Source organism: Pseudonaja textilis, chromosome 12 (assembly GCF_049901715.1).
Source record: "Pseudonaja textilis isolate UNSWEBS1 chromosome 12, rPseTex1.2, whole genome shotgun sequence".
Classification (NCBI taxonomy): Eukaryota; Metazoa; Chordata; class Lepidosauria; order Squamata; family Elapidae; genus Pseudonaja; species Pseudonaja textilis.
The window spans coordinates 8,100,012-8,115,466 of NC_142001.1; the positions used below are offsets into that span (position 1 = coordinate 8,100,012).

The following is a 15,455-nucleotide window of genomic DNA, read 5'->3' on the forward strand; positions in this document are numbered from 1 at the left end:
GGACTAGCTGTACAGTGCATCATATCGATGTAGTTCTTTTTTTTTTTTCCTGAAATGACATGAGGGATATTGGAGTCCTGGTGGACAGTCACTTAAATATGACCCTGCCCAAAAGCCAACACAAACCTAGGCTGCATTAACAGAGGGGTAGAATCAAGATCATGTGAAGTGTTGATACCATGTTATAATGCCTTGGTAAGACCTTGGAATACTCCATCCAGTTTTGGTTACCATAATGTAAAAAAGATGTTGAGACTCTAGAAGGAGTGCAGAGATTAGGGGATTGGAGGCTAAAACATATGAAGAATGGTTGCAGGAACTGGACATGTCTCGTTTAATGAAAAGAAGGACTGTGTTGTCATGATAGCAATGTTCCAATATCTCAGGGGCTGCCACAAAGAAGAGGGAGTCAAGCTATTCTCCAAAGCACCTGAGGGCAGGACAAGAGATGGAAATTAATCAAGGAGAGAAGCAACTTAAAACTAAGGAGTAATTTCCTGACAGTTAGAACAATTAATCAGTGGAAAAATGTGCCTCCAGAAGTTGTGAATGCTCCAATACTGGAGGCTTTTAAGAAAAGATTGGTTAACCATTTGTCTGAAGTGGTACATCCAAGCCCCCATTCAACTCTGTTACTCTATTCTGTTCTGACATATCAAATGATACTTCTCAATACAAATTAATGCTGCTGCTTATTATCCCTAAAATCCAAATGAACCCAGTGAAAGTTACAATTGTCAGTGTCTAAAATATCTTTATCACTTTCCATTTGCATTGCAATTGAGCTGCCTGTTTTGTTTTGTTTTTTAAAAAAAACTGCACCCGATAGCAGGTTTTGTTGAAACATCTAACAACAAAGGCATATACGTATGAGATTTTTTTTGGTCATGTAAATGAGAAAATATAATTGTGATCTCCTTTTTGATGAGGAGGAGAAAGTTCCTAGAAACTGCCTCTCGAAACTAACAGATGTCATTTTAGCTTGTGGTTTACAGCTGTATTCTGACATTTAAAAGTTTTTTTAAAAAACCTGATAATTACTGGCAATGAAGCTGAATTGTGCTGTGAAGCTTATTTAGAGTTGTTTACTTTATATTTAACGTTGCATGCATTAAGCTTTAATCAGCTGGTTAATCAACTAAACATTTGCTCTCACTGATTAAAATATTGGATTCACTGACTCAGCCCCGTCATGAAAAGTTTTAGTGTAGCAACTTGATTGGTTTGAACCCCAAATTGCAACATACCGCTGGGCTACAACTTTATTCACCTCTCTTCCAGATAATGGACAACCTAAAAAGTGGGCAATGCTTCTCTTTTAAAGGGGCGGTTGTCTTTAAAACATTTTAGCTTGTTCCCTTTTAAGTAACAAAGAAGAATGGCCTCAAACGTAAAACAGGAGGGCCTTTAATTCACAGCCATCCAGACCAAATTGCCCCCTATTGATTAATCACTGTAAAGTTTTAATGGAATAATCAATCATTCAACCAATTAAAGCTTCCTACTATGCTAATAACACTGACAGGAACCCTACATGGTGGGATCCGAGTAGGCCTCCCAGAGGCAGCGTAAATTAAATTTCAGGATCAGCTACTAGACTTTCATCAGCAAAGAGGTTGGCAAAAACAGATTTGTTTTTGAACCTAAAGGATACATTTAGGCTTCACCTTTTAAATTGTAATATGGATTTTTATATCCCACTGATTTTTCTGCAGGAAATGTTGCTCTGAAAAGGCCATGGATTTGCAAATCTTTAAGTTAATCTTTGGCTTTTTTAGACATGTTTTTACACCGCCTTTATTTTTTTTATATAAATAATTCAAAATGGCAAATTTACCTAAGGTTCCTTTTCTTCCCATCTCCCTCACAACAACAACCCTGTGAGGTTCTGTTGGGTTGAAAGGAACTGATTCAAAGTCATCCAATGGGACTAGAACTCACCGTCACCTGGTGATTGGCTCAAAGACACCCAGTTAGCTTTCATGTCTAAAGTGGCACCAGAACTCCCTGGTGACCAAATGTATTTCCTTGTGGGTTAGGACACCTGGCATTTACCACTGCTCTCATTTTAGTAGTTCCATTACACCTAGTTTTTAGAAACTTGGGAGTCAGATTTTGGCTGGATTGTGCCCATAGATCATGGGGTGTCAAGCTTGCTACATCATGTTTGCATCATTGATGTTTCATAACATTATTCCTCTTTGCCGAGCTCGGGTGGGCCTGGCCTGGGAGTGACCGTGGGCCACCAGTTTGACACCCCTGCCATAGATGATTAAATGCGTATCTCATCTTGCCTGTTTGTTAGGATGCAATCCACATTTATTGAAACAACTTCTGCATACAATTCCGATATGCATGTAGCCAACACTTGACTAAATGGAAATCAAGGTCAGGTCCACTATGTGTACTTTCTGTTCCTTCTCTCACTATCTGCACATGAAAATGTGTTAACATTGTTTCTTTTAAAAGCATTTAAGACTGAGGTGTATAGAGTTCAGTTTGGCGAAATTATTTTTATTCCTGAGAATCCCAAGGTCTATTATATGATAAACAGCTACCTTGAAGCAGGTGAAAAGGGGAAACACATAATGCAAATGTTAAGGAAGTAGGATTTATATTTCTGCTATCAAGTATGAATTATAAACTACAATAATCTGCTTATGGAAGATGTTGCCTGGTGTTTGATTGCTCAGAGAATCCTATACAGGTGTAAATTGACCCGTAGACCTCCTAGAGAGCTGGTTAAATGAAGCTACTTCAGAAACCTCCTAAACTTGTTTTTTTTCTTATTCCAAGGAAACAATATATTCAGTATTTTATTCGTTAGATTTTTTATCCCACCTTTTATTACTTCATAAGTAACTCAAAGTAGCATACCTAATGTAAAAGTAACATACCTAATGCTCCTTCCTCCTACAATTTTCCCCACAACAAAATAACCCTGTCAGGTGGGCTGAGATAGAGGGACTGGCCCAAGATCACTCAATGCCTAAGGTCGAATTAGAATTCAGAGTCTCCTGGTTTCTAAGCTAGGACCTTAACTACTACACCAATGTTTTGATATTTCTTTAAATAACTGGTTCTCCTGTTTTGTATTTCTCAGAGCTCTGCACACTGGATTGCGGCCCCCATGGTGTTTGCGCGAAAGGAGTGTGTCAGTGTGAAGAAGGTTGGATAGGGCCCACTTGTGAAGAACGGACATGCAACTCTCACTGCACGGAGCATGGAAAGTGCAAAGATGGAAAATGTGAATGCAGCCCTGGATGGGAAGGAGACCACTGTACCATAGGTGAGATCTGCGTGTACCTGACCCAAACTGGGATAGCTCAAGGGAGGAAATTACCCCCAAACCAGCTAGCAGCCACTCATGATTGCAAACTTGACGCTTTTAACTCTGTTCAGTCTGGCTTGTACCCTGCCTGGATCAAGAACCCTAAACCCTACCACATTGAAAGCAAAAGGCTTCAGAGTTGCAGTTAAACAGACAGTTTGACTTCTGCAAGATGTGGCATGATTTTTTCATGGCTGTCAAACTGTTCTCTCAGGCCTTCAGCCTAGAAGGGACGGTAGATGTAATCAGGCCGAATCTCTTCCGGATACATCATTACATTTAATTTAATTTGCCTTTAAGCAAGGTCAGGGACTTCAGGACCATAGACAGCTCCCCAAAGTCTTGCTGGCTGGATCCTTCCGCCTTTAATACCACAAGAGAAGCAAGCTTTCTCAAGTCTTATGTAAGCTGACACTGTATTATAGATGACACAACTCCCTAAAGGAATTGGCTTAGTTGTTTGAAAGGGCTTTGCCTGATTTCATATCCATGTCCTTCTGAAAGCAAAAAAAAAAAATTGTGGTTGGGTGCTAGCCCAAATAGCTTGCGAGTCTGGAAGTGATAATAAGGCCTGTGAGAGAAATGATGTGTGAAATATTTGATCCCTCCTGAGTCTTTCTTGGGGGAGCCATGGCACCGTGACTCAGCCTAGTTTCTAGTTATGCATCTGGAACTAACAATGGCATTAAGAAGAAATACCATAGAACCACAGAACTGCAGAGTTGGGAGGGACTTCAAAGATCTTCTAGTCTGACACTCCACAGTGTATAGGAAAACCAATCAAAGTATCAGTCAAAGTTGGCTAACTCAGTCTCTTATAAGCCTCCAGAGATGCAGAACCCACAGCCTCCAGAGATAAAATGGTCTGCAGCTATATAGATCTTAACAGTCCAAAAGTTTTTCCTTTATCAAAATTTAACAAAATTTAGATTGCTGCAACTTGTACCCCTAATTTCTATTTCCAGTTTTGAGGACCATGAAAAAGGGTTCTTGATAATCTCTCTGCCATTTCCTTGTAAGTTTAGTAAGTCAGTTTCTTTTGGAAATATTTGTTTCCTCTTATCTGTCTACACATCTGCGAAGAAAAGGTGTGTCTGATCCTTGTAGATGAGTAAGGCATTGACTTTTATTTCCAAAACAAAATAAAATCCCTGTGTCATGCCCCTGGTGGAGACTGACTTTGAGGGAGAGGAGGAACAGCTGACAGGGAGTGGAAGTGTGGCTCCGGAGGTTGTGGAAGAAGCTGGGGAAGGGGCAGAGGCCAGCTGAGCAGTCAGAGGAGGACCCAGGCCCATCCCCTATGCATTCTAGGGCATACAGGGAGGAGAGGATAAGGGAGAGAGATGGTCTACTGGGGAGGAGAGGGCCTTGATCCTCTTCATGGGCTGTAGGTGTGATAACTGAATAAGAGTTTGGACCTGCATACTCCCAAACACTGGAAACAAAGCGTGTTTTATTTTGGTCTGAAGTTATCTTGGTTGGCGTCCTTCCAACAGACTGTGCCTTGTTATCTCCTTGAATTTGGTAAATACTTCTCTTGTTCTGTTGTGGAAATTTCATCATTGTAATTTGTTTCTTTTTTTATTTCACCGCTATCTACTCATTAAATTTGGACTGTATTGCTTTCTTTTGAAGACTATTTTTGAGTACATTTTATCTCCAGCTGAGTATTATTGAACAGTGTGGCCAAATTGGAGGCATTAAAGGACATTTATTTACGTTTGGGATTTTGTTACGTTTGTGTTGCACTCTGGGTCATCACACCCTGTCAATTCAAACCATAAGATGAGATGGCTGTGGAACGAGGGAAGAAGTTGAGCGAATCTGATTCTTTAGAAGTCAGCAAAAGATACCTGTGGAAAATAGTTTCTGCAGAGCTTCTGTCACTTAGTTATTACGGCAAAGAGAATGCCTGATAGGTGAAGTTGCTCCTGGAAAAGCATAGGAGGAAAACTTTCAATGACTAGGTTTCCCCTTAGGCCCCACAACGAATCTGTGGCATTTGCAGGAAATTGTTTTCCTTCTAGCCAAACAACAGCCAGCCAGGTGTGAAACAGAGTTCTAGCAACAGTTCAAAGATCAACTGTAAAAATGTGTCATGCGTGGAAAGATCCAGGAGAAAGCAAAGTGTGAATCAAACAGTGCAAGGAAGATTCTGGCAGTTCCTCACAAGAGGACACAGAATGTTGCTTCCTGCAGAAAGCCTCTCCACTGGCCAACTTTCAATCCCAGAGTTCAAGACTCTCTCTTACGCCAAGGAATTGCATTAGTTCAGAAGGTCACAGATGCTTTCATTTTTAAACTTCTGAATTCTTCAGCACTTTGGATCTTAACTTATTGTCTTTCTCACAGAATGATGCTCTGGAATTACCCAAGTAAAATCGGCGGGGGGGGTGGGGGTGTTCCTCAATAGACATCCTGAAAATTAAATGCAGTTAGCCTTGCTTTGTTCTGGATCAGCTTAAGTGAGCTGCTTTGATATAGTGAATCTGTACAAAATAATATCAAGAGAATAGCTAAAAAACATATATCCACTTTAAATTAATTTAAGAAAATGAAACAAGTTTAAATACACTAATTCTTATATTCTGTGCCTTTATAGGATTTAAATATTAGCCAAGTTATTAAAAGTGTTCATTTATCTTTGTTTCCTTTATCCCCAAGGCTAAATTCTAATTATATTTCTAATACAAATCTAAAATTCTCAGATCTTTTCAGAAGGCATTCCTTAGCTGCGGAAATGCAATTGTTACATTTTAATGGAAAATAATACCTTTCTCCCAAGCTGGTTACTAGTAAGTCTTGGCAAAACATTGTTCAGGAGTTCCCAAAGTGTTTTTGTCCATAAATATTTTAATTGCATGCAGGAAACTTGGCTCTCTAATTTAGTAAGAAAATGTCAGCTACATACCAGAATTTTATCAAGAGAATGGAGTTTGCTCAGTTTAGTTTGAGGTACCGTTTTGGTTTAATTTCTGGATTTCCATTAAAAAACCCTACATTTTCACTGCTTATCTTCTTGGTTCAATTTTAAACAGATTATCAAATGTAGGTACCATCCATCTTCACTCTGAGAGTGACTCTGAGTGGTCAGTGTTAGAAGCACAAAAGCTTAAAACCACATAATATGGTTTCTTTCATGAGCAGCAAAATGATGTCTGACGGTTTTCTGTCAGGGATCAGCAGGAAATTGGTGCTAGATAAGACGAATTCAAGAGAGTTTGGGCTGTTTGTGGGAATGTAATAATTCCAGGCTGAGTCCTCTCTTGACTCCACCCACAAGGCTCTGCCTATCTTTCGGTGCATAATGCACAGCTTATATGGGGATCCCAATTGGGTCATTCATTTGATATATAGAACAAGGTACCTGTCTCTCACCCATATCAAAACAACTTACCTTATCTGCAGCCAGAATATGAAAATCACATTTAACACAGCATAGTACTTAAGCAAAATGGTTCGGTTGAGATCTGCTTATGTGGGATTGGGGTAGATTGTAGGGGTGACACCGAAATATAAATTTATCATATTTTATCTATACCTTAAATTATTGTATTTTATTCCGATTTCATTTTAGACTTTATTTTATTCCAAATTCATTTTAAATTGTATTTTATTCCAATTTCATTTTAAATGATATTTTATCCAATTCCATTTTAAATTGCTTGTATCAAATTTTAGTAATAATTCATTTCTGGAACTCTGCACTTTGATATGGCTCAAGGGCTAATCAATCAATAATATAATATAATATTAATGAAAACATAATTTGTGCTGTACTTTTTTTTTAAATCATGGAAAGATTAGAGGATAATGTGGCACAGACGTATAGAAGAATTGGAGCCTTTGTATATCTTGAGCACAGTCTGTATTTCAAACTGACAATACGGCACCCTTAGACAGATAACAATGATGATTAAAAACACTGTACTTACTCTTTCTACTGGAAATCCCTTCTAATGGCTACTTAGGTAATAGGATTAGATTAATGGTTGCTTCCATTCATACAGATCATAAATAGTCTGTTTAAACCACAGCAGAGGCTCTTAATCTCAATCAGCCGAATGGTAAATTAATACAGACAGGTTTATTTGTTTTCATTTCAGTACATAAATGCAGCGGGTTGTCATTCTGCTTCCTTCCATGTTAAAGTCACCATTTGTTAAAAGGAAGCTGTGAATGTGAGCGGTGCAAGGAAGAAAAGCCCAAGTGGAAGATACGTTTCTTTCTCCCCTTTTCAGAACTTCAAATCAGCAGTTGTAGAAGAGGGAGCCATACAGGTAGTCCTTGACTTACAGGCTATAACTGAGCGCAAAAGTTCTGTTGTTAAGTGAACCATTTGTTAAGTGAGTTTTGCCTCATTTTGCAATCTTTCTTGCCATAGTTGTTAAGTAAATCACTGCAGCTCTTGAGTTAGTTATTGTTCTGACCCAGCCTACGCAGAAACAAGATGCAGACCCTTTATCCTGAAAACCCCCCTCTTTATTTATCTCCTGTGAATTAATGACATTCACACACCAAAAAGTCCAGGCAATAGTCCTTCAAAGAGTTAAATGCAGTGACAGACCTTATCAGTTCCTTGAGATAATTGCCAGGCTGAGCTCCCAGCTGTAAAGCTGCAAATGAAATTCAGGCAAGCAATCTCTGAGGCATTAAACAGGATGAGCCAAATCTTCAGAAATCTGAACTGTTGTCTCAACCGCCACTCCCCTTTCCTTCTATTTATTCCCCAGCCAGGGAGGGGCCATTCAGTGTCCACGTGTGCCTTGCTTTCCGAGTTGACTCCTTATCCACAGTTGTTCTCCTCTCCTAACAGCTCTGTGCATACGCGCATCTGGAATAGGCTCCAGCTGTTCTTCCTCCCCACTTGTCTCAGCTGCCTTTGGCAGCTGCGTCTCTGAGGGCTGGGAAATGTCGGATGGCCCTGTCTCTATCTCTGCATCCGATACAGACCCAGTGACCCAGTGGCCTAATGGATAAGGCATCAGCCTCCGGAGCTGGGGATTATGGGTTTGAGTCCCATCTGGGTCATTCGTAGCTCTTGTTTATAGATGGAAACTGAACAAGGAGAGATTTAACCTGGAAATAAGAAGAAACTTTCTAACAGTGAGAACAATCAACCAATGGAACAGCTTTCCCTCAGAAGTTGTGGGAGTGCCATCACTTGAGACTTTCAAGAAGAGATTGGACTGCCATTTGTCAGAAATGGTGTAGGGTCTCTTGCTTGGGCAGGAAGTTGGACTCGATCAGGGGTCACCAACCTTTTGAACCTCAGGGACCACCAAACTCATAATTTCAAATCCCAGGGACCACTAACCAGTTCTGTGGGTGTGGCCTAATTTGTGAGTGTGGCTTGGTGGTCATGTGACTGGCTGGGCATGGCTTGTATGTAAATATTATAAATATTTATATAAATATTGAATTTTTTATAAAAAAGAGCAACTTTATCCAAAATCAGGCAAAGCAGGCAAGCAGATTGAGTTGCCTCCTCACCCCAATCCTAAGAAGTCTGCAAGGGACATGTATAAGGGGAAGGAAGGAATGAAAGAAGGAAGGAAGGAAGGAAGGAAGGAAGGAAGGAAGGAAGGAAGGGGAGAAAAGAAGGAAGGGGAGAAAAGGGAGGAAGGGAGTGGGAGGGAGGAAGGAAGGAAAGAAGGAAGGGGGAAGAAAGGAGAACAGGGAAGAGGAAGGAAGGAAGGAAGGAAGGAAGGAAGGAAGGAAGGAAGGAAGGAAGGAAGGAAGGAAGGAAGGAAGGAGAGAAAAGAAGGGAGGGAGCAGGGAAAAGAAGGGAGGGAGCAGGAAGAAGGACGGAAGGAAGGAAAGGAAGGGAGAGAATACCCATTCCTAAGAGATCTGTAATGGGGTCGTGCATAAGTGCACCATCATGCCTTCCATCCCTGTCCTATTGTCCCCATGTATTCGTACCTATTTCCTGTATTCTTACTTAAGTTTATACCTATTATCTTGTAAGCGATTGACAAATCAAATCAAATCAAATAAATAAAACAACAAAATAAAAACATTTTGTCAACCTTAACAACAACAACAAAAACAGTGTACAGAAAAGGGAGGAAAAAGTCAATTGACTATATAGTTTGGTTTGGTTTTTTTTTTAAGTAAATCTATTGTTTTATCCTAAAAAATATAAAACAGTAAAACAAACAAACAAAAACATGCATTCAACCTTAACAACAGCAACAAAGGGTGTACAAAACAAGGAGGAAAAAGTACTCAACTAATTGACCATGTAGCTTGGTTTCTCATCTGCTCCCACAGTTGAATTTGTGGGCTTTGTGTGTGAACTCACAACCCATTTAGAATGTGTATTTAAATTGTCACAACCAAAGGAGCTGCCAGATAAATTATTCATTCTAAGGTGTTTTTCAGGTTCAAAAGAGATGAAATAGAGCCTCGGGTATTTCTCACATTAGTATCATGGTGAGAACAACTCTCAACACTCTTGCAAAATAAAGTTTACAGTTCCCCTCTTATAAACACCATCCTTGACCTTACAAACTGCCAGCGGGTATACAGTATATCCTTTGTCAATAATGAGGCATGCACGTGCAAAATTTATGACGCAGAAATGCAGTCTATTAATCACATATCCAGTTATGCTGAGTGCTTTAGTGTGTTGCAATTATCAATCTGTCGGATTGAAACTATTATCATTACTCTGGAAGGAGTACTATACTTTGAAATCGGACTGGGTGTTGAAATTGAAATTGGATTGTTGGTATGTATTTTTTTGTGAACAGTTAAATTGATTCCTCTATTAAAAAAAAAAAAAAGACAGAAAGCAAAGAAGATGACTTTTAAACAATTGTGACCAAGCTTTTTTGAGTTGTTCAGTTCTTAACAATTTCCAGGCCACTGTTCCCTTTTTTTTACTACTAAGCTTGTTTCATTATTGTGTTCATCTAGGAATGCTGTTACATGGATTTATATTTATTTGTAGTTCTAATAGCCTACAAACTTGAAATTTGGTACGTATGTTCCTCTTGGCTTCTAGATGCTCACTAAGAAAGGATTTATCCAAATGACCATCAGAGTATTAGTATTTTGTATACTATTATTAACACGCTCTGATGCTAAGGAGTTCTACTCCCCCTCCCCACCTGAAAAGAAATCTGTTCTAATTGCAAAACACAAGCAGAGGAGAGAGTTTCAGTTTCAGTTTTACATTCACAGCACCAAGCAGCTTCGGTACAGAACAGTTGAGCTAAGCCACACCCAAGCTCCTTGCTGTCTCCTTGTTCACACAGCAAATACTGTTTTAGTTTCCAAACAGCTCTCAACTCTTTCACACACTTCTGAGAAATCAACCGTCAACAGACACATAGAGACAAACCCACCTAGATACTGTAGAAAAGACAGAATCAAAAGTCAGAAAAAGGAATCACCCAGCCCAGAGCACCTTCTCTGTAGCAAAAACAGATGGAGAAGCAAGAAAATGCACCAGATAGAGAAACAGGGAAGAAATAATGTTCTAATCCATCAAGGAGGACACCACACCTTCACCAGGATTGGCAGTGCATGCTACTACACATAAATCGGCAGCAAGTGCCATTTTCACTCACATCTTTACTCTATGATGTTAGTTAGTTAGTTAGTTAGTTAGTTAGTTAGTTAGTTAGTTAGTTAGTTAGAAGCTTCTTGGATAAGAAGCTAAACATCTTCAAAGAAAAACCAGAAAGTCCAGTTGCTTCTTGAAAAAGCACCTTTGGTACAATCATGACCTGGATGATTGAGAATCTCTATTGAGAGTTAGTTGGATAACAAAACATCTCCCCCCAAAACACTATGAAGCTCAGAGAACACCAAGTACCCAACAGATGTATCTATTGGCTCAACAACACCGATCTCAGATGCCCTGCCTATGCACCATATGGAGAAGGGAGGAAGCGAGAAAGGGAGAGGGGGAGGAGGAGGAAGAGAAGGAGAACAGAGGGAGAGGGAGAAGAAGAAGAGGGAGGGGGGGAGAAGGAGAAGGAGAAGCAGCTTTGTTATTTCACATAGAATAAGAACAAAACAGCTGAAATCCTTGTGGCTTTTCCAGGGCTGCTGTAGAAAATTGATAGGAACAACTTTACCTAGTAAACGGGTGTTTTATGACTGGCCATTAGTAAAACAATATTGGTAAGAGAATTCAGACATACTGTCTGCTGTGATGAGGAACTAAGGAGTGCAATAGGCATGCTAAAATACATATTTTTTTTAATTTGCTTTTAGACGTAGCAGCTGACTCACAGTTTATTGTCAACATTCAGACATACTAATCGATATAGCATAATTAAAGAGCTTCAGAACGCTACAAGCAGCTCCCATTTATATGCAGCTTCTTGAATTGAAAATCAGGCTGCAATGAGGATAAGATGGAAAAGGGAAAAACCAAAGAATTGCAATCATACTTTCAAACCAGGCAGGCTGAAGATAGCTTAGAACTACATGGCATCGCTCAAAAATTTCCAGGCAGCATTGCCTGGGAATGTTTTTTTTTCCTTCCTTTTTATGGTGTTCTTATAAATCTTAATACATTGCGTTGTTTAAATAGAACTATATTTATACAGGGAATTTTGGAAACTATTCTTTGAAGGTAAAAGCTTCAAAGGTTGGAGAAAGCTAATTTCTACTATTGGCATGCTTCCTTGAACACACAGATTATGGATCATGCAGTTTGTATAAAAATGTAACCGACTTTTGTCTACCTGCACCATTCATGATGGCTAGGAAAACTGGAAGCAGTAGAATATGTTAATATTTAAAAAGAAAAAAGAAAATAGAACTCAGTTACCAAAATATGAAGACACCATGAAAAACAGCAGATAATATAAGCCAAAATTTGTCTGGGAAATGAACAGTGTCATAGACAGAAAAGTTGTAGTTAATGAAACCACAACAGAGAATGTGCGAAGCAAGAAATTTATTATTTATTTATTTTATTTTATTTATTTGTCAATTGTTTACGAGATAAGTAAAAGTGTATACATAATTATGAATACATGAAATGAGTACATATAAGAAAAATAAAAGAAAAATAAAAGAAACAATAGGACAGGGACGGTAGGCACGTTGGTGCGCTTATGCACGCCCCCTACAGACCTCTTAGGAAAGGGGTGAGGTCAATAGTAGACAGTCTAAGGTTAAAGTTTTTGGGGTTTGGGGAAGAAACACTACAGAAATAGTGTTTTTTGTTACAGAAATACAGAAGAAATACTACAGTTGAAATGCCAGAAATCCAGAACAGATTCTGAGACTTTACTAAGGCATTACAAAGGGAAGAATGCATGAGAAACCCTTATTTGATTATTACAGCTGGTGATAAACTTCATAAAAAGGATTTCTTTGATATAGTGTTGGATGTAATCCATTTTTTTAGATCTGTAAATATCCAGGCATTCAACGTTAGGTTTTCATATTCAAAGAGTTAAATGAAAAGATTAGCTGGATCCCTAATGAAAGAAATGACTTTAAATCCCATAAAAAAACCCTGAGCAATATCAGAAGACACATTCTCAAGAAATCCATAGATGCCGACACAAATATTTTAGATGATATCCTAGACCATTTGGGGCCTTGGGAAAAACAGTTTAAGGGGCATTACATTCATGATGCATAGAAGGCAAAGGACTGACAGAGAGAGAAAAATCCTGTGAAATATTCTGGATAAATATACAGTTAATGGTATGGCAAGCTCCAGAAAGCTTTTGTTTTTCATTTGCGTATAAAATTCATGAACAGCCTTGAAAAATAGTAATTTTATTTTATTCAAAGAGAGGGCCTAATTTTTAAGCAAAAGCCCATTGCTTGCTGGTGTATTGTTTTGCAGGTGAGATAATGCACGATGCTTTCTTTATGTGGTGTCTTTGCAGATGGATGCCCGGGTCTGTGTTATGGAAATGGAAGGTGCACCCTTGACCAAAATGGATGGCACTGTGTCTGCCAAGTCGGCTGGAGCGGAATGGGCTGCAATGTTGTTATGGAAATGCTTTGTGAAGATAACATCGATAATGATGGAGGTATGGAGACAGTCATTGCTCGAGAGTGTATATGAATGAACAAATCTTCGATGGGGCTTCAGTTTCAATGGACTCTAAGCAGCATACAGCAATATATATAATACAAATAGTCCTTGACTTACAACGATTCACTTAATACCCTAAAACGCTTTGTGAAAATAACATCGATAATAGCAATAGCACTTAGATTTATATTCTGCTTCACAGTGCTTTACAGCCCTCTCTAAGTGGTTTACAGAGTCAGCCTCTTGCCCCCAACAATCTCATTTTACTGACTCCAAAAGGATTGAAGGCTGAGTCAACCTTGAGCCGGTCAGGGTTAAACTGCTGACTGTGGGCAGAGTTAGCCTACTACATTTTAACCACTGCTCCACCACCGTTTTTTTAAACACCAACAATGATAAAGATATGAACAAAGATAATTTTCGAGAATGTATATGTCATTTTATATCAATGAATGAATCTTCTATAGGGTTGAAGTTACAATGGACTCTAAGCAATGTTCAGCAACATGCACAATACAAATAGTCCTTGACTTTAGTAACTATTCAAAGTTATAACAACACAGAAAAAGTGACTTACAATTGGTCCTTACACATAGAAACATCACAGCATCTTCACTGTCACATGATCAGAATTTGGGTACCTGGCAACTGGCATGTATTTACAACAAATGCAGCATCCCACTACAGCATAAGAGTCATGGTGGCGCAATGGTTAGGATGCAGTATTGCAGGCTAACTCTGCCGACTGCCAGCAGTTCGATCCTGACCAGCTCAAGGTTGACTCAGCCTTCCATCCGTTCGAGGTCGGTAAAAGGAAGACCCAGATTGTTGAGGGCAGTATGTAAACTCTGTAAACCACTCAGAGAGAGCTGAAAAGCACTGTGAAGCGGTATATAAGTCTAAGTGCTCTTGCTATCCCAGTGTTATGTGATTGCTGTTGGCAACCTTCCCAGTCAGCTTCTGAAAAGCAGAGTTAAGGAGAGAAGCTAGTTTTGCTTAATGATTGCATGATTCACTTAAAAACCTTGGTAAAAGAAGTTTATAAAGGGGTTATAAAGAAGGTTATAAGGTTCCTCCTTATATTTCATTAGACTGACAGATTCTACCTTCAACAGGTGGTATCAAAGATACCCAAGCTCCGAGTCCCATAGGGCTTTATAGCTGTCAGCCCTTCAAGGTAGATCAGGCTAGCAATTCAATGTCAAGTTGGCCAATATTACAGACAGTCCTTGACTTAAAAGCTGTGATGCCCCACTCACCCGCATGTCAGTGTTGGTTTAGAGCGGAGGTCTCCAAACTTGGCAACTCTAAGACTTGTGGACTTCAACTCCCAGAATTCTGGGAGTAGAAGTTCACAAGTCTTAAAGTTGCCAAGTTTAGGGACCTCCGCTCTAAACCAACCCTGGTGTAAAGAGAGCTTTATTTTGTCTTTTCCCCCAGCAGTTCTGTTTCAGGTTTTCAGCTCACTCACGGCTGCTGGATTAGAACAGCAATTTGGCTCGAGACCAGTTAGGTAACAAAGGAATGAACCTACAGCAAACTCAAAACAGTCTCAGAAATGCAGGCTGTCAGGATTCCGGCAGTTACCCCTATTTAAATCATGAGTCTTGAGCCAAACTTCCAAAACTTAAAAAGGATTTATCGGGAATTAAACTGTCCGGCACTGCCTGGGTGTAGCCAACTCTGAGACACATAATTCATTGTCACCCTTGACCCTGGTTTTCCCCCCCACCCCCTGGGTGTGTCATAACTCATGTTCTCCAATGAGACACATCCATCGCCAAGAGTCATCAATCATGCTCCCCAGTTAGAATTTTGCATGGTAGAAACTTTAGTCACCTAGTTACTATCTTTGAAAACATTTATGGAATGTACTTTCGGTTTTCCAAGCAGCTACACTGCTCCCCCCGCCTTTCTGTTGGCAACTCTAAAAAGACCATAGAAATATTTTGAGTTGACATAGGCTTTGCCTGGGTAGTTTCAAAAAATAAACCAAAATCCAACCTCAGATTTGGAACCTCCTGTTCAGTTTGTCAGCCAATCCAATGGTCAGAGTTTCAGGTAGAATTCACAGGAACAGCCCTGGACAAGAATTCAGAG

The 15,455-nt window shown here is 39.4% G+C and overlaps 1 protein-coding gene and 1 non-coding gene across 6 annotated transcripts in view; both read left to right on the forward strand.

Moving 5' to 3' along the window:
* Positions 1-15,455, forward strand: part of TENM1 (teneurin transmembrane protein 1) — a 327,538-nt gene that overhangs the window by 204,739 nt on the left and 107,344 nt on the right. For all 5 annotated transcript variants that reach the window (XM_087940951.1, XM_087940953.1, XM_087940950.1 and 2 more), the window contains 2 exons: positions 3,104-3,289; positions 13,204-13,350. In XM_087940951.1, the coding sequence (XP_087797077.1) occupies positions 3,104-3,289; positions 13,204-13,350 (333 nt within the window). The remainder of the gene's footprint in view (positions 1-3,103; positions 3,290-13,203; positions 13,351-15,455) is intronic.
* On the forward strand, positions 8,290-8,362 carry TRNAR-CCG (transfer RNA arginine (anticodon CCG)). The gene has a single exon. It is a non-coding gene; the product is annotated as a tRNA-Arg (tRNA).